We start from the raw sequence: 27,675 nt of genomic DNA on the forward strand, positions 1-27,675 counted from the left end.
GTTTATTTCTCTTTCACGTAACATCTGAGGGAGTCTTCCTGGTCAGCGGGATGCTCTATTTCAGGCAGAGAGTCAGTGACCCTGGCTCTTTCCATCTTGTTTCTCTGTCGTCCCCCAAGATAGGGTCCTTGTCCTCCCAGGGGAAGCTGGGTCACCGTCAGGTCTGTCTGCAGCCAGCAGGGAAGAGAAAGGGGGTGTGGGGGAGCCATGCTGATTGCCCAAAGGCCCCAGGCCTGGGAGTCTCCTGCCACACCCCCTACTCACAGTCTGCTGGTGAGAACTTTGTCACCTGGCCTCACCTAACTGCAGGGAGGCCAAGAAGTGTATGCCCAGTGCAATTCCTTTACCTCGAAGAAGTGAGAAATGTGTTCTAAGAGACAACTGTCAACCACCTCATCTCAGTTATGCTCAGAGATGCTCATGTGGAGAAATGTTTGCCCCAGGTAACAGCCATCCCTCTGACAAACTAATTTTAGCCATTGAGGTAGAGCTGGATCCCCTTCAGAGAATATGTGTGTTTTGTATGTTTTATTAACAAATATCTAATGGCAACACAAGACTTAACCCAGAAGTACAGTCCTAACAGGAGGTGGGGATTTGGGCAGACCTTTTTGAGCAGTGTTATAATCCAGGTTTTAGAATGAAGAGGCTTGGGTTTGAGTCCAGGACCTTCACTGAGGAAAATCACTGGGAACTTCCCTGGCGGTCATGCGGTTAAGACTCTGCACTTCCACTGCCGGGGGCATGGGTTCGATCCCTGGTCAGGGAACTAAGATCTCACATGCCACTTGGCATGGCCAAATAAGTAATAAACACATTTTTAAAAAAAGAAAAGAAAATCACTGAACCTCTCAGCCATCTGTTCTCTATAGAAGACAATCCAGGAATACAACAGATGTCGCATGGCTATTACACTCAAAAGTGCTGTCACACGTCTGGGATTATTTTTGGTTGGAGGGGACCTGTGCATTCTACCACCAAAGCTGCCCTTGGGAAACCCTGTCCAAGCTCTGGGCTTCAGATGAGTAGATTTCCAAAGGTGAGCCTGGAGAAATGTGGCAGGAACGCCTGTGCTTCGGTGTGTGTGTGTGTGTGTGTGTGTGTGAATGCGTGTGTGTGTGTGTGTGTGCGTGTGCACGCACATGCATGCACGCTGCTTCAGCCACCTGGGCAGCTAGTCGTTTATCCACATGGATGACTTCATTTTTGATTGAGTTAACAAGTACTTATTGAACACAGTTTCCTGAAAGCCTGCTGTAAATTGGATGTTATACAGGAACCCTATAAATTTTTACAACCCCGCATTCTTCAAGAATTGGAATAGTACAAGCGATAACTGAGGAAGAAGGGGAGGACAGAGCAAACACTAGAGAAGCAAGAGGCTTCTTGCTTCCAAGTGCCAATGAGTGTGTTCACAATGAGACAAACCAATCCACTGTACAAATTTCTAAAATATATCATCTGTTTAGTCAGAGCTGATGCTCATTACAACAGCTCATATTTGGTGAGAGCTTACTGAGTGCCAGATACGAAGCTAAGTGTTTTCAAGACACTATCTCATTTAACCTTGACAACCTTGCAGACTGGTGTTCTTACTGTGGCACTGCCCTTAGTCCCATTTCCCAGATGCAGAAATAGAGGCAGACAGACATTAATCACCTCACTCAAGATCACACAACTTGTAAACAGCAGGCTCAGGTCATATTGCCAGTCTTCCAAGATTGGGCCTCAAGGGAATGGAACCACATTCTGCTTTGATAAAATTTAATAAATGTAAAGGCTCATCAAGGGAGCGAAATAAGGCTGCACTAAAGAGGTCACCCGATCTGCTCCCAAGGATGGAATGTACCTTAGTCATCTCTACCTATCTTGGCCCAGAAAGAAGAGGGCACTTTGGAAGAAAGGACAATATAGGCACACAAAGAAGGAGAGCTTCCAGAAACTGAAACTTTCCAAGGGCTCAGGCTGTGGCACCGAAAGTGGTCTGCTTCTGCCATCTAGCCACACGTGGCCTCTTCAGCCAGAACTCAAGAGGACCCAAGCAAGACATGGAGGTTTTCCTGGCAGATCTTCAGGATGACCAATGCCACTGGGTGCCCTTCTCTGTCACACACTCTCCTTACATTTTTCTTGAATTCCCAGGGGCAGGATGGCCAGCTACCCACCCTGGATCAAGTGTTAGACTCTTTGCAATTTCCATCTCCCTGTCTACCTAACTAAGGAATTTTCTTACAATCCCATCGATACTCACTTCAGCATTTCCTACAGATTATTGTAATTTTCAGATGGCATCTTTCCGAGTAAATAAAGGAGATGTTTTCCAAATAAGGAAAGCAAATCTATTCCCACTTGAGGGTTGAAGCTTGTGTAAAGTACATTCCTGTCCTCAGGCTAACGTCTTTATGACTTTACAACACTAACCAGTTAGTATTGATGACAGACTTTTTCTGGTCAACAGCCATAACAGTCTACCTACAAGAAACTGGCATAGATTAGAACAAAGCCAGTGTGAGAATGATTACCTGAAGATAAGAAAATAAATGAAGGATTCTAAGCAAATAATAAGTAGTCAAATATGTGCTGAGTAGATGAATAAACATACCTGTGCAAGGCTTTAAAAAGGATGAACGAGGATGACAGTTCTCATAAAAGAATGTTCCCCGGCTTTTGAATATCAAAGATCAATAAATTTATTTGTTTTGTTTTTTTAAATTCGGAAGGGGAAGATCAACATAGAATCACTACCTTTTTATTTTGCCAGGTAAGGACATTTTAATAAAACTATCATCTCCACTATTATCCTTTCATGAGATAATAGGCCCTTTGACACCAGCAAAGTAAAAAGGGTATGAACACGGAATAAAAGGCAGTCTTTACAGAGAAAAAATCATGGGCATTTTGGATAGGGGTCCTAGTTGTACATGATAGAGTCTCCCTCGAGCTAGTTTAAGTGGAAAGCAATAGATTATGGAGTCTAGAGAGTCCATGGAATCATTGGAAGGGCTGAAGGAATAGATAAGTAGGACTTCTAGTCCTGAGTCCCCGAACCCCATCTCAGCATCAGGCCACTGAGAGAGCTGCCAAGTCAGGAAGGTGCAGCCACAGCTGCTGGTTCCTGGACCACTTCCACTCCTCAAAATAATCACCACCCTCTTGCCCCATTCAACACCCTACATTACATTATTCAACACCAAGTCAAAGCCCCACCTGAGTTCAGCTGATCGGCAGAACTTAAGCACATCTAAAGGACTTCCCTTTTGCTCAAACAGTAATGAATCTGCCTACAATGCAGGAGACCTGGGTTCAATCCCTGGGTCAGGAAGATCCCCTGGAGAAGGGAATGGCAACCCACTCCAGCATTCTTGCCTGGAGAATTCCATGGACAGAGGAGCCTAGCTGGTTACAGTCCATGGAGTTGCAAAGAGTGGAACACGGCTGAGCAACTAACATACACATACAAGCACATCTAGATCCCTATTTGCAGCAAGTCTGGGAAGCGTAAGTTTAGTTTTCAGCCTCTGCATTACAGGAAGGCAAGAGGGGCTGGAGAAGTCGTTGAGTAAATCAGTTCACTATTGCTGGCAAGCTTTTGCTGCATGCTCATAAACCGTGTCCAGTCTGATCCTGGATTGTGCAGGGATCAGAGAGATGCCCCGAGGGATGTGTGCAGTCATGCTTTATTGAGAAGATTCTGCAAGTCAGGGAATAAGGCTAACACCTGCTGAGGGCATGACTCTTTTCAGGAGGAGAGTTTGCTCCCTGGAGCCACAGCATTAACCACACCCTGGCTATTGTGGACACCTGCCAGATTCACATTTTCCATCAACTTTGAGTAGCTTTTTCCATATTTGGGGATATCTGCATACAAGGAGTCCCTTCTTCCCAAAAGTAAAGTCAGAATTCAAATTTCCAAAGTCCTTTGTAGCTAAGATTCACCATGAGATCTGGGCTCTGACTCCCTGATGGCCCCCCTACACACACACATACAGACACACACACACCTGAGATCTGATTCAGAAATGGTTAGCAAGAAAAGGTGGGAAATGCATGGAGCTTCTGTTTTTGCTGACATGGATGGCAGCAGAGGCCTCAGCTTTCAGAGGTGATGGTAAGATCTGGTTCCTGACTCAGAAGTAGCAGAAGTGGTGGCAGAAGAGGTTGCACAAAGTTGAAATTCTGCTCTCTAGTGCTCAGTAGCAGCAGCCACAGTAACATCAGTTTCCTCCTCTTTGGCTGACGCTTCCACACCATTTAGGGCAACAGTCTGGAAGCTTAACTTCAATTATATTTCTCAGCCCTTCAAATGATCGTTTATTCTTCAGGGTAATGCCCCATCTGTAATCCCCAGTAAGAGTGGATTTTGTTGTCGGCAACTGAGAACCAATCTGATGTGTTGGAGCTGGTGAGCCAGGAATACCTGACTCTGAATCCATCCCTCAGTACCACACTGCCATCTGAGCCATTCTTACAACACAGTGTCTGCCTGGACCTAACTCTTACGTCCCTCTTGAGTCAGGTGCAGAGAGAGATAGAAGGCAAGTGCTCATCTCTGACTCCCACCATCCCAGGAGCTTCTAACAAACAAAAAGTGCTCTTCTTCATTGATTTTTTTATAACCAACACTTTGTACAGGGCAGGTGTCAACAAATGTTTGATGAATTAATGAATAGGCAAGTATACTATAAAGTTATTCCCAGCTGGATCCATAATCCAGATCTTCACTGTCCATCATGGTTCCCACTAGCCAGACATGCCTACCAAGCCCTTAAAATCTGGATAGTTATCAGAGAAATGCAAATCAAAACCACTATGAGATACCATTTCACACCAGTCAGAATGGCTGTGATCCAAAAGTCTACAAATAATAAATGCTGGAGAGGGTGTGGAGAAAAGGGAACCCTCTTACACTGTTGGTGGGAATGCAAACTAGTACAGCCACTATGGAGAACAGTGTGGAGATTCCTTAAAAAACTGGAAATAGAACTGCCTTATGATCCAGCAATCCCACTGCTGGGCATACACACTGAGGAAACCAGAAGGGAAAGAGACACATGTACCCCAATGTTCATCGCAGCACTGTTTATAATAGCCAGGACATGGAAGCAACCTAGATGTCCATCAGCAGATGAATGGATAAGAAAGCTATGGTACATATACACAATGGAGTATTACTCAGCCATTAAAAAGAATTCATTTGAATCAGTTCTAATGAGGTGGATGAAACTGGAGCCTATTATACAGAGTGAAGTAAGCCAGAAGGAAAAACACCAATACAGTATACTAACGCATATATATGGAATTTAGAAAGATGGTAACAATAACCCTGTGTACAAGACAGCAAAAGAGACACTGATGTATAGAAGTCTTATGAACTCTATGGGAGAGGGAGAGGGTGGGAAGATTTGGGAGAACGGCATTGAAACATGTAAAATATCATGTATGAAACGAGTTGCCAGTCCAGGTTCAATGCACGATACTGGATGCTTGGGGCTAGAGCACTGGGACAACCCAGAGGGATGGTATGGGGAGGGAGGAGGGAGGAGGGTTCAGGATGGGGAACACATGTATACTGGTGGCAGATTCATTTTGATATTTGGCAAAACTAATACAATTATGTAAAGTTTAAAAATAAAATAAAATTTAAAAAAAAAATCTGGATAGTGCCCCTGAGGAACTGAATTTTCATTTTATTTTAATTGTTTAAAAATTTTTAGTTCACACTTCATTTCATTTTTGGAAAACTTTCAGCTCACTTAACCTGCGTATGTAAATGTACTTTTTCAGCTGCAATTTTATGAAAGCTAAATACAGACCTGCCTCTTGAGAAACCTATATGCAGGTCAGGAAGCAACAGTTAGAACTGGACAAGGAACAACAGACTGGTTCCAAACAGGAAAAGGAGTACGTCAAGGCTGTATATTGTCACCCTGCTTATTTAACTTATATGCAGAGTACATCATGAGAAACGCTGGGCTGGAGGAAGCACAAGCTGGAATCAAGATTGCCGGGAGAAATATCAATAACCTCAGATATGCAGATGACACCACCCTTATGGCAGAAAGTGAAGAGGAACTCAAAAGCCTCTTGATGAAAGTGAAAGTGGAGAGTGAAAAAGTTGGCTTAAAGCTCAACATTCAGAAAACTAACATCATGACATCTAGTCCCATCACTTCATGGGAAATAGATGGGGAAACAGTGGAAACAGTGTCAGACTTTATTTTGGGGGGCTCCAAAATCACTGCAGATGGTGATTGCAGCCATGAAGTTAAAAGACACTTACTCCTTGGAAGGAAAGTTATGACCAACCTAGATAGCATATTAAAAAGCAGAGACATTACTTTGCCAACAAAGGTCCATCTAGTCAAGGTTATGGTTTTTCCAGTGGTCATGTATGGATGTGAGAGTTGGACTGTGAAGAAAGCTGAGTGCCGAAGAATTGATGCTTTTGAACTGTGGTGTTGGAGAAGACTCTTGAGAGTCCCTTGGACTGCAAGGAGATTCAACCAGTCCATTCTAAAGGAGATCAGTCCTGGGTGTTCATCAGAAGGACTGATGCTAAAGCTGAAACTCCAATACTTTGGCCACCTCATGCGAAGAGTTGACTCATTGGAAAAGACTCTGATTCTGGGAGGGATTGAGGGCAAGAGGAGAAGGAGACAACAGAAGATGAGACGGTTAGATGGCATCACTGACTTGATGGACATGAGTTTGGGTGAACTCTGGGAGTTGGTGATGGACAGGGAGGCCTGGCGTGCTTCCAATTCATGGGGTCGCAAAGAGTTGGACACGACTGAGCAACTGAACTGAACTGAAATACAGATCATATATTTCCAATGAAAATTTAGCACATTTTATATAAAATACATACCAGTTTCCAAATACTTTGTGAAACAAAAATGTAAAATATTCTATTAATAATTTTTATATTGATTACACATGGAAATTATACTATCCTAGATATATTAGGTTAAATGAAGTGAAGTGAAAGTCACTCAGTTGTGTCTGACTCTTTGTGACCCCATGGACTATAGCCCACCAGGTTCCTCTGCCCATAGGATTCTCCAGGCAAGAATACTGAAGTAGTTGCCATTCCCTTTTCCCGGTGATCTTCCCAACCCAGGGATTGAATCCAGGTGTCCTGCATTGCAGTCATATTCTTTATCTGAGCTACCAGGGAAGCCCAGGTTTAACAAAATATATTATTCAAACCTGACTTCATCAGTTTCTTTTTACCTTTTTTGATATGACTACTAGGAAATGTAGGCTTCACAGTATGTGGCTTTCACAGTATTCTGAGGGGCATCTTGAATCTGACCTTCGCATGAATGTCATTCTGCAGGCAGACAGGGAGCCAACGATGCGTGTTACTTCTGGGCACTGCAACCTCTAACCCTGCAGATGTGGACGTGACCTTTAGTTCATTCCCCTCCTGACTCTTAACCCAACAGGTGAAAGTTCAGGCATGGGCTTCTACAACATGCATAAGAGAAGTCACAAATTTGGTATTTTTAGAGACCAGAGAGGTAACCTACCAGGAAAGGGCCGGAGGTAAGTCCACAAGTAGTGACCAATTGCTCTACTTAAAGGCAATACACAAAGAAAAATCCCCAAGTGGATATTCCCTGGGTCTCCAGTGTGCCATCTCTGCACAGGACCATAAAACCCAAAGAGGCCCTTGGAGAGCCTTGAATATGGTTGCTTCATCCCAGTGCAGAGACTGAAGCCAGAGAGGGAAGAGCCAAGCTAATTAGCACTAGAATTGCTAAGTGTCCCAATGCCATCGGAACATGCCTTCTCTTGGCTTTAGGTATTGGTAAATATGTGCCAACTGGGTTTGATTTGAGAAAGGAAAGATCCACCCTACAGGCATCAGGCAGCTTGCCACCTACTTCAAGATTTCCAAGACTCCATTTCCCAGCACTGTGAGCCCATCCTGAAGGATTAAGGCTGAGGCCAGAAGGCAGTCTCCCCCATCCTAGAACCACCCTCCCCCACATCCCCCATGGCCTTTATTCACAATTCCACAAGACCTACAACCCCTAAAGTGATTTGTTCCAGGGTAGGGAGTAACACAAGACAAAGATGCCTTCGGCTGGTGTAGAAAACTAGGAAGAAACGAAAGGAGATGAGGGGGAAAGGGCACCAGACTCCATGTGAGAAAGACGCTCTTAGTCAATCCTGAGCCAAATGAAGACAGAGAAGGCCAAGGCACCAGCCTAGAGTAGCTGGCATCCCCCAATGGGGTAGGAGGACTAACCGGATGGATGGGGTTAGGGGAGGAGGGAGGCGGTGGGGTGGTAGGCAGTGGGAGGGTCCCAACCTGAAGGCATCTTCTAACAGAACGGAAAGCGAACCTCCCTATCTACCATTCCAGACCCAGATGACATTCATACTAGCAGTACAATCTACAAAACACTTCTCTCCAGTCTGCTCCCATTGGTACAGCTTTACCATGTAAAATCATTTCTATCCACATCTGAATTTACCAATCTAAGCAAAATACAGTTAGTAACAAAGAAAGGCAATTTTCATATTTTATTATACAATATTGTTCATCATAGAAAAAGCTGTAATATTTTTTAATTAAATACAGAAGCAAATTGTTAGTGTTGCCAGAGAGATCATTTGCCTGCTTTTGAAAAATTTAACAGCACCTATTTGCCAACCAAAGAATTGCTTGAATAGAGTCAAATCCTTTGTTCTCCTTTCAGGACCCAGCCTACTGATTTATTTTCTATACAGTGTCTAACACACAGTAGGTGCTGAATAAATAGTTTACTAAATGGGATGTTCTTTAATCCCTATCCTCTCTCTCCTGGCCCTAAACTGGATCCTGACTCACACAATAAATGACTTCCCTGGTGGCTCAGACAGTGACAAATCCAGCTGCAATGTGGAAGACCTGGGTTTGATCCCTGCGTCTGGAAGATCCCCTGGAGAAGAGAATGGCAACCCATTCCAGTATTCTGGTGTGGAGAGTTCCATGGACAGAGGAGCCTGGGGAGCTACAGTCCATAGGGTTTCAAAGAGCCAGATACAACCGAGTGACTAACGCTTTCTTCTTTCGCAAGATAAAACCCCCACCCATCCATTCCTAGGGCAGTCTGGTGTTAGGGGCCTTTCAGTAGCCTTGATACTTAACCATGGTCTCGAGACACTTGCCTGAGAGGAATGACTGAGGGTTTCAGAGAGAAAAAGAAACACACAAGGGCAAGCGCAGTAACTAGGCAGAAACAAAAAGATGCTCAGACAAGCAGTGACCAAGAGATTCAGGGATGGAGCCACTGCAGGGGCCAGCAACAGCAAAATGAGGTCAGAGAGACTTAAAATGCACACAGTTCGAGATAAAGAGATTAAAAGGTTGGGCAACAATAATAATCTTGAAAGTTTCTTTCCAGCTTTAATGTTTCATGGCAGAGATGATGGCAGAGAGAGAGGAAGACGAGGCAAGAATGAGAGGGTAGAGACAAAGGAAGTCAGGGGAGACAGGTGGATCAGCTGCTGTGACTGCCCATCTCTAGATGTGGCCTTGAACTCTGGTCCTGCCCTCACCTCACACTCACCAGGCTGGGCTCTTTGATGCCTCAGCACCCCACGTGCATTAGGCTAGGCTCCTACTGTAAGTCCAGTCACATCCCTGCCTTTCTCCACCTGAAGGTCTCTGAGCCACTCTGCAAACCATCTCTGCAACATCCTCCACAAGGCTTTCTCACTGCTCCAGCCCATACTGGCCCCCTCCCTTCCCAACTCCTTATGCTGGTACAGTTCATATGACATTCATATCCCTAACCACAGGGCAAGCGCTGGGAGTTTGCCCTCAGCTCCTACGAGGGCATCTTGGTTCCCCCAAGAGGGGTTTCAGTTCAGTTCAGTTCAGTTCAGCTGCTCAGTCGTGTCCGACTCTTTGCGACCTCATGGACTGTAATATGCCAGGCCTCCCTCTCCATCACCAGCTCCCGGAGTTTACCCAAACTCATGTCCATTGAGTGGGTGATGCCATCCAACTATCTCATCCTCTGTCGTCCCCTTCTCCTGGTCTTCAATCTTTCCCAGAGGGGTTTTGCAAGGGTCCAAACCCGACTTCATTTATTCCAGGAGTTCCCATGATACCCAGTCCAATGCTGAGTATCACGTAAATGCTCGGCGAATACTCTGCGGACTAACCAGTCCCCAAGGAGTGCCAACAGGGCAGTCTTAACAGCGCACTGGTCTATTAAACAGCTTCCCTGAGGCCGGCCAAGCTGGGGCCATCTCCTGGGCTCCTGCGCCCCCTGCCGGCCAGGAAGGGCTCTGCACACAGGACGAAGCGGGCCGGAAGGGCGGTCCCGAAAGGCGCGGGCTCACAGTGGCGTCCGGCCTCGCTGTGGCCCCGGGGGACCCACCCGAGGGTCCTGATGAGGTCGGTGGGTCCAGCCAGGAAGAGCAGCTGTTTTTCTTCCTGGGTGTCGGGGCACATCATCCACGGCCTCCCGGGGGACAGAGCCGCACCCTGCGCCGTAGCGGGGCGCTCAGAGCTTCTCGTCCAGCTCCAGGCCCTGGTTCTCCTGGGCGCCAGCGCGCAGCCGGGGTGGGCTGCCGCTTTGCGTCCCGTTCAGGTAGTTCTGGATAACGGAGGCGCAGTCCAGCCGCTCCATGAGGGTCATGAGGTAGTGCAGCTCCTGGAGGCTGCCATTCTGCTCCTCAAATAGCTCCAGGATGGCTGCCGCGGGGCTGCGCTGACAGGACATGAACCTGGCCGGGAGCGGGGCCAGGGTGAGAGGAGGGAGGGGGCCCTGCGTTGAGATCACCACCCACCTCCCCCCAGCTCTGGCCCTCATCATGCCTTCTTTCAGGGCACTCTAGATGGTGAGAGGACCCAGGACTTTGAAATCAGAGATTGCCTGGGTCACATCTGAGATTGCACTGGCTCAAAGTCTGCTCCTCTCTAGGCTTCAGCCTCCTCTTTTCTCACACCAGGGCTTGGATGAGAAGACCTCTGAGAATATCCAGCTGCAATGTTCTGTGTTTGCCTTCTCTGCGCCCTACCCCCACCGCGAACACTCCCCACCCTCCATCTCTCCCAGGCCACATCCTGCCCACCACCAGGCAAATAGTTCTTCCTACCCATGGCCCTCCCCTGCTCAAAACCCCTCCAGAGTCTCTTTCACCGGCTAACCAAGCCCACTCTCCTGACTTCCCTGCCCACCCACCATTTGGCCTTGCCCTGTTTTTCTGACCTTTTCTCCGGCTCCCATCCTGAACCTTCCTTCCCACCTTAAGCATATCAGATCTGCAGTTGACCGTCTGCCCCCCTCCCCAAGTTGATCCCCAACTTCCCTACCACCTGAAGCCCTTGTTCCCACCTCAGGTGGAGGAGACCATTCTGCACCCCTTAGTCCAGACTCCCATTAGGCTTTATTATTCTTTTTTATGTAATTGAGATATTTAGTTGACTCTCGAACATCACCGCTTTGAGCTGTGTGAGTCCACTTACATGCAGATTTTTTCCAACAGTAAATATTACAGTACTACGTGGTCCCTGGTTGGATCTGTGGAGGCTGAACTGTGGACGTGGAGGGGACCTGTAAGTTACACTAGGATTTCAACTGCATGGAGGGTCACCCCTCTAACCTCTACATTGTGCAGGTCAACTGTAATTGACCTAAGTCTTCATTATTCTCGCTTTAGCCATTTCATACCTGTTTTCAACTTGCCTCACAATATTGGGTACATAAAAATAATGTCAAAGGAACACATACCTTGATTTTTTTAAGCTCTCTGTATCCCTTAGTATAGAGTGACCTCCCTGGTGTTGGGACCATATTTTATTCATTCTGTATCCCAATGCTTAGTATAGCTTTTCCAGGACTTAGTAGGTACTTGATAAATGTTTAATAAAAGAGTGGTTTTATTTTTTTGCTTTTGAGGGAGAATTTTTATTTATTTATTTATGCCACACCCTATGGCATGCAGAATCTTAATTCCCTAGCCAGGGGTTGAACCCACACCCCCTGCAGTGGAAGCACAGAGTCTTAACCACTGAACCACCAGGGAAGTCTTTTAAGTGGGTGATTTTTAAATCTACCTTGTTTTAAGGATCCAGCTCTCATCCCATCTCCTGGGTGCGGTCTTTGACCACTGTTATCATCTGAGTGCTGGACTCAGCTCAGAATTGGTCTACTCATCTCTCTTCACAGAGACCATAGCTGCACCGCCTGTTTTGCCAATGTTTATTAAATTAACGTGTGCCATGCACTCAGCTACAGGCTTTACACACATTATCCTGTAGTCTTCCATTCTGCCCCGCAGGGCACAGCATGTCAAGCACTCAGTATGTACCAGTGACTTACATGTGAACTGATTCATTGTTAAATATTTACTGAGCCAATATTTATGTACTGAACACTGGCCATGATCCAGGCATCGCTCTAGGTACCAATAATACAGTGATAAACAGAAAGATGTCCAGAACCTTCGTATGGAGTCCCTTTGACTTCCCCTGGTCCTCTCCCCTGGCTTTTTCCTCTCTCACCTGTCATGTCCTCTTCTCTTTGAAGCCATGACAACGAGGAGTGCGGGACCCAAACCAGTGAGATCACTGCCAATGAAATCGATTCTCTTCTGGGAAGTAGGGTGGGGCGCAGCCATTCTCTGACTTTTAAGTCACTCTCCTGTGAATGGTCCAGTCTCCAAGGGGTCCTGAGAACCCCCACCAGTCCACCCTCCGCTCCCACGTGCAGACCTTATCCCTCTTACCGGATTTTCATACCGCAGAGCCCCAGGTGGGAGGCCAGTCGCCGCCAGTCATTGCCAGTGATGCTGTTTGGCTCCAATAACATCTGCAGCTGCTCAAAGAGCTCTGGGGGCAGCCTGAGGTAGAGGAAAGGGTGTCCTTGAAGCGGAGAATCAAAAGGCCCAGCCTGGCTCCACAGACACCTCAATGCCGTGCTCACCCTGCAAGCCCAGGAACAGCAATCCCAAACATCCTGCACCCCCTACAGCAGCCCAAGCAATCCCCACCTCACCTATTGCAGGCAGGTGGCTGGGTGACTGGGGGTGGGGCTGTCCAGGATTCCTCCTCCGATGCCTGGAACCTGAGGATTTCCATGTACTTGGTCTCCAAGCCCTGAGCCAACAGAGGGGCAGGGAACACACTTAGGGATCATGAGATGTCCCTTGAGCAAAAAGCCAGGGCACCCACCTCCATTCCTCCCATCTCTGCTTCAGCCAGGAGACACAGCCCCACCCTAACCAACACCCTCTACCCTCTGCTTCCCCGACCCCAGAGCCTTCGGCCTTGAGTTTGCTGACTGAGCTCTTTGGGACCTGGGACATGAAGACCAAACGAGGTACATCCTAGGGCACCAGGAGAAGTGCTAAGTGGGGTCAAGGGCAGGGGAGGTCATCTAACAATAGAAATGCTGAACTCAGGCATATGTGCCCCCTTCCTCCATTGTTCTTCTCCTTGGTTCCTCCTTCCCGAAGGATACCTTGAGGGGTATCTGCCTAGTCTCCAATAAGATGCCACATGGTTTCCCAAAGATTCCCCTGATTTCTTCGTGTCTTCCCGCAGGAGGCCGGGATCTCTAATTTCCATCCCACCTACTCAAGCCCCTCTTCCTCCTGGGTCACTCTCCACCTGAAGATACACAGCACTGTCTCCCAGATGCAGACAATCTGTCCAGAAAGAAAGCACTTCTCTCTGATGCCCAAGTTCCTCCAGGTTGGAAGAAACCCCTACAGGGTTCATGTAGGGTCTGGTTCTTTTACCCTCTGGCAGGATTCACCCATGGATGGACAGGAGAGTCAAAGATGGAGCGTCACTTGGAGGCCAGACAGTCTCTGCCCCTGGAAGAATGCCCTCTTTACCTCTTGACTGTGTGATCACAGCCATACTTGCTGCACACCAGACCCTGGTCTACCTCGTCCGCCACTCCCCCAGCCCTGCCCTTCCTCAGTCCCTCCGCTCCAACCCACATCTTGGAAGGTGTGCATCGTGACGATGATCTCATTGGTCAGCGCAGAGCAGTCCTCGTTGTCTTTGGCTACAAAAAAGGAGACGTAGCAGGTGAGGGAGGAACAGGCCCAGAAGAGGAGAGCAGGACAGCAAAACAGACTTCCACAGCAAGACTTTGGAACTCAGAAGCAGCTATGCCGGCCACCCCATCTTTCTCTCTGCAAAGATCTGCTGTGGCCCTATCTCTGCACGCGTGGCCGAATGAAGCGCTGCAGGGCTCCAGGGTGACCAGGAGGGGAGAGGGGAGGGAAGGAGGGGGACACAGGGCTCCCAGGCTACCTGCTTTTCTGCGGAAGCAGAAGGAGCGGAAGGGGCACTTCCCGTGCCAGATGTGCAGATGTGGCACGAGCTGACAGCTGCTGTCATCCACGTTCTCCCAACCTGCAGAGAGGAAAGGGCCTCAGAAGGGTGACCTTCGTTTAAGGGGAGGTAAGGGCAGGAGCCGAGGGGACGGGCAGGGCAGGAGCAAAGGCTGGAGGGTGACTCAGTCGGTGGTGGGTCCCAGGGCCTGGGCGGGGACCCTGTGAGTGGTCTTCCTTCTACCAGCACACAGACCCACCCCTCCGCCCCTCCACCTTCCCATCCAACCCACACCCTCCCATCCTCTAGAAGCAGCACCATTGCGCACCCTGTCCACACCCACACAACCACACCCTTGGCCCCATGGACAATTCCTGCAGCCAACGCACAAAGGAACGAAGGTGGAAAGGACTGGGCCTCCTCCTGTGACGTGGGCTTCAACCAGGCAGGACCATAGAAGCCTTCTCACCCCTCCCTGCCCCTGTGGAGGCAACACATCTTCTCCCGCTGCCCACTAGCATCATCTGCCCTCCCACGGAGGACCAGGGCTGAGTGCCGCAGAGGGAGGTATTGAGCAAAGCCTGGGGCTCCAGGAGGCAGCAGGAGGAGCCAGAAGCAAACCCCACTCCGGCCCCCCAAGGCTGCTGCATGCCCAGAAGTCTCAAAAAGAAACTTGAGGCACCCAGATTTCCACCTCAGAGAAGGCCCAGACCCCTCCCTCCATGGGGCTCCCAGATGCCCTGTCCCCCGGCCCGGCGTCCCTCACCCTCTGAGATGTATTTGAGTTTCAGGCACTGGTCCCCTCGGGCCCCAGTGAAGTCAAAGAGCTGGCAGGGCCCGCGCAGGCGTCCACCGTGTGGCTGCTCGTTGGTCACGGCCCACTGCAGGGCACAGGGCGTGTTGTTGAGGAAGTAGACACGCAGCTGCAGGTGGGACTGCCCCGGGGCCAGCGGCGAGCAGAACAGGGCCAGCTGCAGCCACTTTCGGGCTTCCCGGCCCACCGGCGCCTCCAGCACACAGGTGTAGAGGCTGCAGAGAGAGACGGTGGCAGGGACCACGTGTGATGGGACTGGGGAGGCTGGGACACCAGGCCACCTGCCACCCGGCTCCCACCACACCAGGGGCCTCTGTGGGGGGCCTCCGGAGAGGAAAGGAGAACATTCCAGGCCATGTAGGGAAGAACTAGGGTGGAGGGGTTGGCTAGAGGGACGGAATGTGAGTCATGTCAGTGACTGTCACTGTGTCAGTGTAGGAAAGATGGAAGCTGAGCTTCGGGCCACCATGCATGGCCCTGCTCTGGTCATGGGTGGCAAGGAGACTGGGAGGCAGAGGATCTAAGATCCTAGAAGGACAGAGCTAAGGACAGACATGACATGGGGTGGAGTCTTAAAGAACTGGAGGGGGGCAACGTGCCCTAGACAGCGGGGAGACAGTCCTGAGCCAGGGCACAGGGAAGGGACAGACAATATTAGAGACAGAGGTGGAGATGGGACAGGCCCCTCTAGACAGACGACCAGGGCTGAGCCAGACCTTTCTAGACAGACAGAGGGACCATGGGGGGATGCACAGTCCGAATGGGGTGGGAGCAAGATAAGCAGCCATAGGCACTGGAACAGAGGGAGTGGGGAAGGATGGGGGATACGGGCTTTGCAGGCCAGCTTGGACAGAATAAGAGGCAGTCCCCGCAGAGAGGTGAGGACGAGGCAGGCAGAGACAGGGGGCGGGAAGTCCAGGCCCACGGGTGGGTGCCCACCTGAAGTGGGAAAGGTGGATGCGACATTCATCCCGGGAGGTGTGGTCCCCCGGCCGCCCCAGCGGCTTCCAGGCCTTGGTGTCCAGCAGGGCAGTGTTGCTGCTGTAGGCGCGGGCCTGGCTGGGCTGCTGGGCACAGTGCTTGAAGGTGAGGGTGCAGGGCTTCAGGAAGGAGGCCCCGTGGGGGCCACACGCCACCACGGGGCTCACCAGCCCCTGAGCCCGGGACAGCGAGGGGGCATCCGTCAGGTCCCACACCAGGGTCAACGACACCCGCTCCTGGCGGCCCATGGACACAGCACCTGGGGAGGACGGAGAGCTGAGGGGGGCCTGGCAGGCAGGCACACCCCTGCTGCAAAGGAGGCCCAGCCAGAAAGGGAGAGGAGGTGGGCCGGGAGCCCAGGAGAGGGGGCACCGCAGGGCACATGGGGCGGGGGGCAGTGTGGAGGAGAACAAGAGGGTGGTGACTGACTTGGGATGGAACTGCGAGCAAGTCGTCCCCCTCCTCTGAGGGATGCTGCGAGCTCACTCAGGCCTTTGTGTGAATTTGCAAGTGTCTGGAGGCTCTTCCTCCAGACACTTTACTTCCCTTTTGGGGAGAACTGTCGTAACAGACTGTTCATTAGAACAAGGCCCTTTGCCTCCACCTGCCATGAAACTGTCATAAAAATGTGTCGTTTATCCATCTTTGGAGTCAAGAAAGACGTACACGAAACATACAATTTTCAAAATTATGAAGGTGTATCTGAATGGCGCTCTCTCGGGGTTGGCGCCCCTGTCTAATACGTAACATGAACAGCTGTAGGCTGAGAAGGGAGCTGGGTGCTGTTACCTGGCGGGATGAGCAGGGAAATGCCCGTATCCTGGAGCATCAGGCAGCCGCCGCGGTGGTCCACCTCTCGAGCGGAAAACACCAACAGTTTGTGCATCAGCTGCCGGATGACAGTCTGGCCTTGGGTGGGTGTGTGCAGTTCCTGATAGAAGGTGGCCACCTCCTGCAGCGTGGCTGGCAGGCCTGCCCTGGAGGACTCATCTTCCGGTAGGGGAGTGGGAGGGGGCGCTGGCTCCTCTTGGCTCTCCAGCTTCCAGCAGGAACCCAGCAGCCGGCGAGGACAGCGCCATCGAAGGCACTGGACCAGGAGCACTGCGCTCGCCAGCGGAACCCCCACCAGCAGTAGGAACTGGGCGGGCTGGAAGGAACTCTCATAGGAGCACATCCGCCTGGTCGCTTGATGCTGCCGGTTGCCCTGCACCCGAGGCCAAGGGCCTGGGGGAGAGAGTCAGTGTCAGGTGAGCCGTTGGAGGCTAAGACCTGGCTTCTAAGTGACTGCAGTGAGGAGGGAGCAAACTGTCTTCATCCCAGCATACCCCACGCACCCCGGTCAGATCAATTTCCTAAACAGAACTTCACCTATCTCTCCCTCCCTCCCTCCGTCTCTCTCTTTCCCTCTCTCTCCCTCAAGAACCTGCCGTGACTCCCCATGACCTAATTAATTTCACCTCTCACTAGACAGAAAGACCTTGGGTTTGGAGTTAGGAGTTGTGAGTTCACATGCCACCTTGGTCACTGCCTGAGTGAGCTTGTCCTATTGTTTAATGTACCTCAGTTTCTACCTCTGTCTAAATAGAGCCCTTGATCTCCATGGGCCGACAGAAAGTGAAAGAAAGAAAGTGAAGTTGCTCAGTCATGTCCGACTCTTTGGAATCCCATGGACTGTAGTCGACCAGGCTTATCTGTCCATGAGATTTTCCAGGCAAGAGTGCTGGAGTGGGGTGCCATTTCCTTCTCCAGGGGATCTTCCTGACTCAGGGATCAAACCCAGGTATCCTGCATTGCAGGCAGACGCTTTACCCTCTGAGCCACCAGAGAAGCCCATGGGCCGATGGAGGAAGGTCTTAAAATAGAAAAGCAAGGACTTTGCTGGTGGCACAGTGGGTAAGAATCTGCCTGCCAATGCAGGGGACATGAGTTTGATCCCTGATCCAAGAAGATCCTGAGCTCAAGCTCTAGAGCCCTCAGCTGCAACGAATGAGCCCTTGCACCACAACCACTGAAGCCCGTGCACCTACAGCCTGTGCTCAGAAACCAGAGAAGCCACTGCAATGAGAAGCCTGTGCACAGCAGCTGGAGTATCTCCCGGGCTCCACAACTAGCGAAAGCCCAAGCACAGCAATGAAGACCCAGCACAGCCAGAAATAAATACATGAATAAATAAAAAATAAATAGAGCAGTGTATACATGTCAAAAAAGACATATACATGCAAAAAGGATTTTTTTAATAGAAAATGAAGTCACAAAGGGCTACACATCCTCTGATCTCATTAATGTAGATAGCAAAACTAGATGAAGTGTAGGTATATATTTATGAGTGTGCATATGTAAGTTAGGAGAAGGCAATGGCACCCCACTCCGGTACTCTTGCCTGGAAAATCCCATGGACGGAGGAGCCTGGTAGGCTGCAGTCCATGGGGTCGCAAAGAGTCAGACACAACTGAGCGACTTCCCTTTCACTTTTCACTTTCATGCATTGGAGAAGGAAATGGCAACCGACTCCAGTATTCTTGCCTGGAGAATCCCAGAGACGGGGGAGCCTGGTGGGCTGCCATGGACACGACTGAAGTGACTTAGCAGCAGCAGCAGCATATGTAAGTGATGGGCTTCCCAGGTGGTAAAGAACCTGCCTGCCAATGCAAGAGACGTAAGAGACACAAGTTCGATCCCTGGGTTGGGAAGATCCCCTGGAAGAGGGCATGGAAACCCACTCCAGTGTTCTTGCCTGAAGAATCCCATGGACAGAAGAGTGTAGCAGGCTACAGGCTATAGGGTCGCACAGAGTCGGACACAACTGAAGTGACTTAACAGCATGCATGCATGCATATAAGTGATAGAGAAAGGTCTGGAGCAGAACTGTGTAATAAAAAATATAATGTGAGCCACAGATGTGCTTTTACACTTTCTACAGTCTACATTTAAATAAAGTAAAAAGAGCCAGGAGAAATTAATTTTTAATATATTTTATGTAACCCAATATATTCAAAATAATATCATGTTGACAGGTAATCAATGTAAATTTATTGCAATATTTTACATTCTTTTTTCATTACAAGTCTTTGAAGTCCGTGTGTATTTTACACTCACAGCACACTGCAACTGATATTCTGTCTACTTCAAGGACTCAGCAGCAACATGTTCTAGTGATTCCTGCCTTGGACATACAAGTCTGGGAGGACACACTCCAAACTATTCCTATTGGTTGTTACTGAAAGAGATGAGAAATTGGGGGAGCTGGAAGATGTGAAAGAGGACTTTCTATTTTCTTAAACCCTTTTTTCTGTAGTCTTTGAATTTTTCACATTCAAGCATGTCTTTCTATTAATCTTGTAATTCTTTTTAAAAACTATTAAAAGTGAAAAAAAGGCTCTCAGACTGATGATGAGGATGGCATGAGATCATGTGAAAATCACTTATAGATGATAAACCCTGTCCAAATATGTGTGTTTTATTTATGCCCCTCCTTCTGCTAGAAAGGTCAGAGGGTAACTCGCAGGGATATATTATATATATATATATATATATTTTCTACAAGAGTAACAAAAGTTAAAAGTGGAAGCAGAAAGAAAAAAGAAAACCCAAAGTGAGGGTCTCCAGGTGAGGTCCACCAGGTTCCCAGAGTCAGATGGGGGCCTGCTCTGTCTGGCAGCGTCCCCCTAAAGATACCAGCTCTTGGGATTTCCCTCGTGGTCCAGTGGTTAAGAACCTGCCTTGCACTGCAGGGGCTTGGGTTCGATCCCTGGTTGGGGAAACTAAAATCCCACATGCCACTGAGCCCACTAGGCCTGCGTGCCCCAACTGGAGAGCGTGAGTGCCCCAACTACAGAGGCACATGCTGCAGCTAAGACCTGATGCAGCCAAATAAACAAACAGATAATTTTTTTAAAAGATGCCATCTCTTCCCCAGGTCTTCTCCTCCGACTTATCCTCTTCCTCCCTTAATTTCCACCTTTGGCAAGACTGGGCTCTGCACACCTGGTGAAGTCTAAGCTTCGGCCTTTGTTCCTGCTATCCTCTGCTTCACGCTGTCCCCCTCTGCTCCTTCTCTCACCTGGACCACTCTTGCTTAATAGTGCCCCCTGCCAGCCCCCACTCACCAGCCCTTGACTGTTTCGCCCTCCCTGACCACCATCCTCCCACCATACTAAGTAACTGTTTATTTTTAATTTTTCTTGGCCATTCCGCATAGCATGTGGTATCTTAGTTCCCTGTCCCAGGGATCGAATACGCGTCCCCTGCATTGAAAGCTCGGAGACTTAACCGCTGGACCACCAGGGAAGTCCATACTGAGTAATTCTTGATCACATGCTCTCCGTGTGGATTTCCACTCAAATGAGCAATTTCTGAGCACCCACTGTGGCCCAGGCATTGTCCTGACACAATGACATCTTACTCGGCTCTCAAGGAGCTTCTGAGAGCATGGGATTCATTTACTCCAAGGTTGAGTTCTGTGAGACACCACATCCTCCTTCTGAGTCCCCAGGGTCCCTGTGGTTGATCCACTAGGATCTGCACTGGTGAATTATTCCCTCACTCACACCTCATGGCTCAGCTGGTAAAGAACCACCTATAATGTGGGAGACCTGGGTTCAATCTCTGGATTAGGAAGATCCCCTGGAAAAGGCAAAGGCTACCCACTCCAGTATTCTGGCCTGGAGAATTCCATGGACTGTATAGTTCATGGGGTTGCAAAGAGTTGGACACGACTGGGCAACTTTCACTTTCACTTCACATCCCTAACCCCGACCTGAGGCTGTGCCCCTAAGCGCCTGCTCCACCCTTACCCACCTTCTTTCTTCCTTCTCAAGACCCGTGAAACCTAAGCCCCCTTCCCAGCTCCCCCTGGCCATGGGCTGAAGGATGAAGCCCTGGGGTAGGATCTATTTCCCCCATGTTTTCATTGAAATTATAGACAAGAAGGGAAGGCATGACGTTGCTCCCTCGGCCTTAACATCTAACCTGCAGACGGTGGCCCTGGCAGGGCACATGAGTGGAGTAAGTGAGCTGGCGATGCCTGAATCTGGCAGAGATGCGGATCAGAGCCACAGGCTTCCCTTTACGTCCCGTTCAATCCTTGCAGTCCTTCCGCAGTAAAGATAATTGGAATTATAACTGTAATAATAATAGCTAACATCCACAGAGCCAGGGTATTACGGCGCTCTACGTGGCCCAGCTCATTTGATCCTCACAGCAGCTTTATGAGCTAGCTGTTATTTTTATCTCATTTCCCAGATAAGGAAGCCAAGTTTCCTCCCCCAGTGAGGGCAGAGGATGGATTATTAAGCTACAACTGAAGGCAGAAGGGAAGAATGAGCAAGGATGACAAGAGCTTCCAGAAACACTCCCTTTCTCTCCCTGCCCCTTCTTTTTCCCCGAGGTCTCTTCCTTTTCACTTCTAGAGGAGTTGAAGTTGAAAGAGAAAGAAATGAAAATAAATAGAAGGAAAAACAAACATAAGGAACTAAAGGCACATCCTTGGTGCCGCAGCAAGTGATGCTCTCGCCTACCCCCTGCTCACCGAGGCACCAGCAGTAGGAGATGGGCCAGCTGTAGGGAAAGAAAGGAGGGGCTCACTCTGTTTCTATAGCAACAGCTTTTCCAGGGCCTCCAAAGACCAGAGTCCAAATCCCCTCCACTCCATTGGGTGGTGCAGCAGAGTCCCCTTGTCCTACCTTCTAACCTAGAGGGCCTCTCACAGGAGCCAATTCATTACCTGGCCTGGAGCAGGTAACTCCTCCCTCCTCTCAGCCCCCTTTCTGCCAGGCTGACAGCTCTCCAGGCTGCGTTGGTCCTCACCCCATCCTTCTCTTTGCCCCCAGGAAGGGAAAGGGTCCCGAATATATAGCATAACAGCCTGGTACCTGCAGACTGGACCCTCTCAACCCCATGGCTGACCCTTTGGTACCCAGATCTCCAGTATGTCCTGCCCCAGACTCTGGATCATCCTGGGTAGCACTTTCCCAAGATGAGAGTCTTTTAGGATGCACCATCACCTGTCCCTAGGGAGTTGCTTCCTCCAGCACAAGGATCCAGGCTCCTGCTGCAAAGTTCTGCTCATATTCTTTAAGGAAACTCTCAACCCTTCTCCCACATCACTGCTTCTTATTGGGTCTACTGCTGAAAGATCTCCAATTATACGTAAACCATGTACCAGGATAGTGAGTCCCAGACTAAGTCATGGGCTGCATTCACCAAGTGCCTCCCCCGGTCCTCACACCCACTGGGCTGTGGCCCTCTGCCAAGCCCCTTCCTTCTCCCTCCTCCAGCACCAGGTGTCCACACCTGCCAGCCTCACCTGAGCTGGCCTGGCCCCTCCCCAGGGCCCCAGGTAGCCCCATCTTAATGCTCAGCCCACCCCCAGCTGCCCCAGGGGGTGCTCACCTTACCGTGTAGGTGACCCCAGAGGCTGCTGGCTTGTCCAGGAACAGCAGTTCCTTCTCTGAGAAACAGAGAAGTCAGCCAGACTCAGTCACCAAGCCAGCAGACAAGTGCAGGTGGGCGGGGAATTCAGGCAGGAGTGGCCTGGCGCTTCCCACTTCCTGGCAGTCCTGCCTCCCGGCCGCCCCAAAGAGGGGTGGGGAGTCTGTCCTGTATGCTGGCAAAGTCCAGACGAGGTGAGGGAGGATCCTAGAAGTCCGTGAACTTACCGTCTAGATCTGGAAGGGAAGGACAGAGGGAGACAACCTGGGTACAAGGTGAGGCTTCTCTAGACTGCCCTCTGCTGGTCAGTGGCTGCTGCAACAGTGCAAGGTAGGAGGAACCCTAACCAGGGCTTCTCAAATTGTAATGTGTACATGAACCGTCTGAGGGACCTTGTTAGAATGCAGGTTCTGATCCCATTGGTCTAAGGTGGGGCCTGGGATTCTCTATCTTAGAAGCCCCCAGGTGATGGCACTGTGGGCCTGCCCAGGGTGCTTCGTAGTGTCTTAGTTGCTGAGTCGTGCCCAACTCTTGTGACCCCATGGACTGTAGCCCACCAGGCTCCTCTGTCCATGGGATTTCCCAGGCAAGAATACTGGAGTGGGTTGCCATTTCCTTCTCCAGGGGGGTCTTACCAACCCGGGGATCAAACTCACATCTGCTTTGCAGGTGGATTCTTTACTGCTGAGCTTAGACAATGCCTAGTTCTAACCACTTCCTGCACAGATATGACAGTTGCTGGTGGCATTGGGGCACAACCGTATCCGCTCCCTAGCGAGGGCTCTTTCTACTGCCTACAGGGTTGCTGCCACTCTGGATGTTTGCCAGCCTGGTCCTTCCTTTGTCACTCTGCCACTGGGATGAAAGCTCCCTTCACAGAAGGAGGTTTTTCCAGCCATCTGCTCCATATCTTCAGCTCTAGGTAGAGCCCAATCAGTCCAAAGTACGTGTTTAATAAAGACCTGGGCGAAAGAGTGGGCCACCTGAGAGGAAAGAGGAAGCATTTTTGGATCCAGACTGCCAACACTGAACCCGGTGACCCACTTGCTGACTGTGTAATCACAGGTCAGTTGTTCAACCTTTCTGAGCCTCACTTCCTGGCCCGTCAAAAGCACATGATAATATTTACCTTGAGAGGGATAAAGATGGTCATTATTAAGCTAATAAATATAAAGCACACACCATGGCATGGTTACTCAGAAGTGGTAACCTGTCGCCATAGTCTGGCCTCCTGCAGCGGAGGTCTCTCCCAGCCCCACATTGATCATCGCCCGTAGAAAATGAGTAACTCCTGCCACTTTCATCTTAGCTAATGATTCTCTAGCTTCTTGTCCCAAACTGCAACCCCCACCCCTGCGCCGCCTTCCCTGGGAGGAGGGGATAGATACCTCCCAGGGGTGCCCAGGTCCCCAGGGTGGAGAGATGGGGCAAAGGAAGGGTGGAGAGTAGCCAACCTGGGGAGAGGACCGCCTGTCTAAAGCACAAGCAAGAAAGAGATGCTCAGGACTTTGGGGGATGAAGAGGGGAGCGGTTGGTCTTTGCTGAACAAAGCTCTGAGACACATAGGTGGCTGCCTTTTTCTCTGAGTCATGAGATTCCAGGGGCTTGTGAAACATCTGTCAAGTTCAATTCCAAGTCAGAATGGGCCATGCGAGCTAGCAGTCAATAACGAGGGGCTATGTCTTATGAGATCATTTCCAAAGCTGGGGCTTGTTTCACTGGGGACAGCCCCAGTTACATCTGAGGGTCCCTGCTACCCCTACGGACACAAAGCTGGTTCGTGCAAGGCAGAGACCACGATGCCAGGCATCAGAAGCCTGGCAGCCTGGGGCTCAGCTGTCTCAGGAGGTTCGGGTTGCACAGCACCAATGCCTCAATAGTTCCATCAAGGGGGCGGGCCCCTCCAGAGACTGGGTCTAGGAGACCAGGGGACCCTCTGCTGAGAGGAGGGTCCATGCAGGCAGCAACCTGGACTCCCCAGCTAACGCCATCAACCTTGTCACTGGAAGAGGGAGCCCCGCTCCACCCTTCTCCCTGTCCCCACCCTCCTCTGCCTTCCTCACATCACACATCACTGGCACTCAGTCTGGGAGGTGTGCTGCCTGAGGTAAGGGGAAACACAGGCCTGGGAATAAATAAGGAGGCACCAGCAGTTGGAGGAGAACTGGAAAAAAGCATTGGGGGTGGTGGGAGCGGGGAGACCTCCAACACTGGATAGAAAACTGGAAATGATAGAGAGACAGGAGGCAGAAGGTGAAGAAACAGACAGTGAGAAGCAGAGAATAAATAGAAAGACGCACAGGCCAGCAGGCTGGTCAGCCCTGTCCCCAGAACCTCCAGGACATGTTCATGGGCCCTTGACAGGAGAGGGTGGTGTAGACTGTCACTCCACACACTGAGAAAAATCACCTTTTTTCCCCTTCAAATTCTGTCAATCATGGGGACGAAGTTGAAATATCACAGGCAAATGAGAAGCATGATATTTGGTGGGGGATCTTGGTTGGAGGGACTACCCAGGTGGCTCAGAAGTAAAGAATCCACCTGCGATGCAGGAGACTCGGATTCCAACGCTGGGTTGGGAAGATCCCCTGGAGAAGAGCGTGGCTACCCACGCTGGCACTCTTGCCTAGGAAATCCCATGGACAGAGGAGCCTGGTGGGCTACAGTCTGTGGGTTTACAAGAGTAAGGCACGACTTAGCAACTAAACAATAACTTCCGTTGGAGGACGGTCTGTGCCTCACCCTGCTTGCAAAGGAAGACGCGGAACAAAATACAAGTGAGCATGGCAATGTTTTAATCAGAGACCGAGTGGTTGTTCCCTTGAGAGGTCAGGGTGCCCCTTGTGTGGCCCCGACCCTCTGGAAGTGGCGAGATGGAGGGGGAACCTCCCCCAGCCCCTCGGGGTAGATGAGAACTTCAGAGAAAGGAATCCATAGTGTTATTCAGCTGAGTCTGAATTTGGGTGGGAGCTCCGGCAGAGTGGACCCCTGGGGTTTTCCCAGTCTGGTATAGTGAGATAAGCCTGGGGCAGATGCACTGGTTGGTTCTGGACTGGAAAGGAAGCCCAGGGTTCTCTGGCTCCTGTCTTCCAAACGTGGTTCTTCCAAGTTGGCTTGGTTGAGTTTGATCTTAGACCCTGCCCTCCATCAAGGGCCTGCTATGTACCTGGCCAAGTGCCATCCATTGTGGGAGGCAGAAAAGATGGGCGATCCTGGACCTGAGATCCAGGAGTCAGACACACACTGGGGGAGAGGAGTCTTTCACTAAGAAGCAGTTGTCAGTCCTAGACGGGACACTCTTGAGTGCCACATGAGTGGTGTGGAGAAACTAAGTCCATGGAATGTGGAAAAGGGCGAAGGCAGCGTTGGCTCAGAGGAGGGGGCTGGGAGAAGACCCCAGGGGGTGTCCAGGACTAGACCTCCTATGGGAGGCTCAGGCCGGGGAAGAGTGTCAGGTAGGAGGAGACAGACAGGCAGATGCGGGGAACGCTACCATCAGCGTGTTCTCTGCCTCCCCAGATCGCACCTCCTCCAGGAGAATGTGGCCTCAAGGGGCCATCTTTGTGGCCCTGCCCCTCCTGGGGCCCACCCTTGTCTGGCTGCTCATCCATCACTCAATGTCTGACTGGTGTGACAGCCTGAGAAAGCTGCCCTGGTGCCCACCTCACAGAGTCTTGCTGCTGGTGTGGACAACCATCTACTCCATCACGGGGTGAGCACCCGCTTCTCATGCCTGGGCTGGGAGCAAGTCTCCCATCCCTGAATTGCTGCCGCACGCTGGTCTCTAAAGGGATGGGACCTCATCTTGCCTCTTTCAGGGTGTCTCCTCTGTACCCGCCTAGGATTCCAGCCCACCCTCCCTTACCTCCTCCCTGCCCTCAAAGGATATCTAGACCCACTTACCCGCTGTTTCAGCCCACAAAGGATTTTTTTTTGGCAACCACAAGGCCCCATTTACCATGAATCAGCCTCCTCTGAGCATTTCTGCCACCGTCTATCCACAGGTATGCCGCCTCCGAAGCAGGGAGCGAGGCACGGCCATCAGGTGCCGGCAGGTAGCGGTGGGGAGGGCTGCCCTGAGCTTCCACGGTGTGCGCAGAGCACCCAGAACTTGGCTCGCTGGCTCCAGGGTGCTGCAGAAAGGTCAAGGGCAATTCCCAGGGCAGCCCGCCTAACCGCCCTGCCCCCGCCCAGGCCCTGCTGCACCTGCTGCTGCTCTTTGGGCTGGTGATGAGCACGGCCCTGATCTGGCACCCCATCAACAAGCTGGCCACCCTGCTGCTGCTGGCCTACCTGGCCTGGCTCACCATGGGCGTTTCCATCACCTGCCACTTGTGGAGGGACAGCCTTTGTCCCGAGGACAGGCCCCCAAGGGGAGAGTAGGAGGCCAGGATCAGGGGAGAGGAGGGAGGCGGGGGTAGGGGCAGAGGAGACCACAGGCAGAGCTGTGGAGGGGAGGGTGGTGGCCAGAGGTTGCTGAGTCCCTGAAGGTGACTTGACCCAATGTGGCCACTGTCCTGGGTCCCCTGGTGTCACTTTCCACTGGGATTCAGAGACATGGGAGAGGGGGAAACAGTTCACATTTAATGTAAGGTAATAAATCCTGTACTAATAAGAATTAATTTAGTAGTGATAGCATCAGTGAGTAAAATCCTAACTACCTTTCTGGGTATGATGTGAAGTGTGTGAGGTTCAGGACAGCTGGGTGGGAATGGACATGTCTGTGTGTGTGTGTGTGTGTGTGTGTGCGTGCGCACGCGCGTGAGCGCACATGAATGAAGGTGTGAATGCCCTGCCAAGCCTCACTCAAAATTTGGGACTTAGATTTTTAATTACTTGAAAAACAAAGTTTTTGAAAAGCCACAGAAAGATAAAGTTAGAAAGGATACCAATTATCTTGTCAAACAATACATTTATTGCTTATTTTATACTGTGTATCATAATATATAAATATATATTATGTACCACCTATAAAATAATATATTCTATATTATATTAATCTTATTTAATTTATTTTAATTTTTTATATTGGCATATAGTTGATTAACAATATTGTATTAGTTTCAAGTGCTCAGCAAAGTGACTCACTTATACATATACATTTATCTATGCTTTTTTCAATTTCTATAATTAATTTATTTTAATTTAATTGTAT

The 27,675-nt window shown here is 50.3% G+C and overlaps 2 protein-coding genes across 15 annotated transcripts; one reads left to right on the forward strand and one right to left on the reverse strand.

Annotated features, from left to right (window-relative positions):
• On the reverse strand, positions 1-26,642 carry UNC5CL (unc-5 family C-terminal like). Of its 14 annotated transcripts, none has more exons than XM_070777934.1 (12): positions 22,482-23,046; positions 21,060-21,182; positions 18,812-18,956; positions 16,881-17,315; positions 16,050-16,350; positions 15,063-15,325; positions 14,276-14,377; positions 13,957-14,024; positions 13,005-13,105; positions 12,736-12,849; positions 7,234-7,333; positions 5,672-6,624 (listed from the first exon to the last, which is right to left on the reverse strand). In XM_070777934.1, exons 3-11 carry the CDS (start codon positions 18,837-18,839, stop codon positions 7,267-7,269), a joined length of 1,479 nt encoding a protein of 492 aa, XP_070634035.1. In that variant the 5' UTR covers positions 18,840-18,956; positions 21,060-21,182; positions 22,482-23,046; the 3' UTR covers positions 5,672-6,624; positions 7,234-7,266. The 14 variants fall into 14 exon arrangements, with proteins under 14 accessions (XP_070634037.1, XP_070634035.1, XP_070634034.1 ...); XM_070777926.1 differs by lacking the exons at positions 5,672-6,624; positions 7,234-7,333 and adding exons at positions 8,521-10,731; positions 26,479-26,642 and having other exon boundaries at positions 22,482-22,756; XM_070777927.1 differs by lacking the exons at positions 5,672-6,624; positions 7,234-7,333 and adding exons at positions 8,521-10,731; positions 23,319-23,585 and having other exon boundaries at positions 22,482-22,756.
• Positions 23,664-26,903, forward strand: TSPO2 (translocator protein 2). Its single transcript, XM_070777607.1, has 3 exons — positions 23,664-26,232; positions 26,525-26,565; positions 26,602-26,903. The coding sequence occupies exons 1-3, from the start codon at positions 25,862-25,864 to the stop codon at positions 26,901-26,903; spliced, it is 714 nt and encodes a 237-aa protein (XP_070633708.1). The 5' UTR covers positions 23,664-25,861.
• The last annotated feature ends 772 nt before the right edge of the window (positions 26,904-27,675 follow it).

Source organism: Bos indicus, chromosome 23, assembly GCF_029378745.1.
Source record: "Bos indicus isolate NIAB-ARS_2022 breed Sahiwal x Tharparkar chromosome 23, NIAB-ARS_B.indTharparkar_mat_pri_1.0, whole genome shotgun sequence".
Taxonomy (NCBI): domain Eukaryota; kingdom Metazoa; phylum Chordata; class Mammalia; order Artiodactyla; family Bovidae; genus Bos; species Bos indicus.

What these genes read in the sequence shown, in the direction of transcription:
- TSPO2 (XM_070777607.1), top strand. Translation starts at nt 25,862, where the DNA reads ATGTGGAAAAGGGCGAAGGCAGCGTTGGCTCAGAGGAGGGGGCTGGGA. An exon ending in ACCATCTACTCCATCACGGG is followed by an intron (nt 26,233 to 26,524) that starts GTGAGCACCCGC and finishes GTCTATCCACAG; the next exon opens with GTATGCCGCCTCCGAAGCAG. An exon ending in GAGCGAGGCACGGCCATCAG is followed by an intron (nt 26,566 to 26,601) that starts GTGCCGGCAGGT and finishes GGCTGCCCTGAG; the next exon opens with CTTCCACGGTGTGCGCAGAG.
- UNC5CL (XM_070777926.1), bottom strand. Translation starts at nt 18,839, where the DNA reads ATGGGATTCTTCAGGCAAGAACACTGGA. An exon ending in ACTCAAATACATCTCAGAGG is followed by an intron (nt 14,378 to 15,062) that starts GTGAGGGACGCC and finishes TCCTCTCTGCAG; the next exon opens with GTTGGGAGAACGTGGATGAC. An exon ending in CAGCCACCTGCCTGCAATAG is followed by an intron (nt 12,850 to 13,004) that starts GTGAGGTGGGGA and finishes CCTCTACCTCAG; the next exon opens with GCTGCCCCCAGAGCTCTTTG.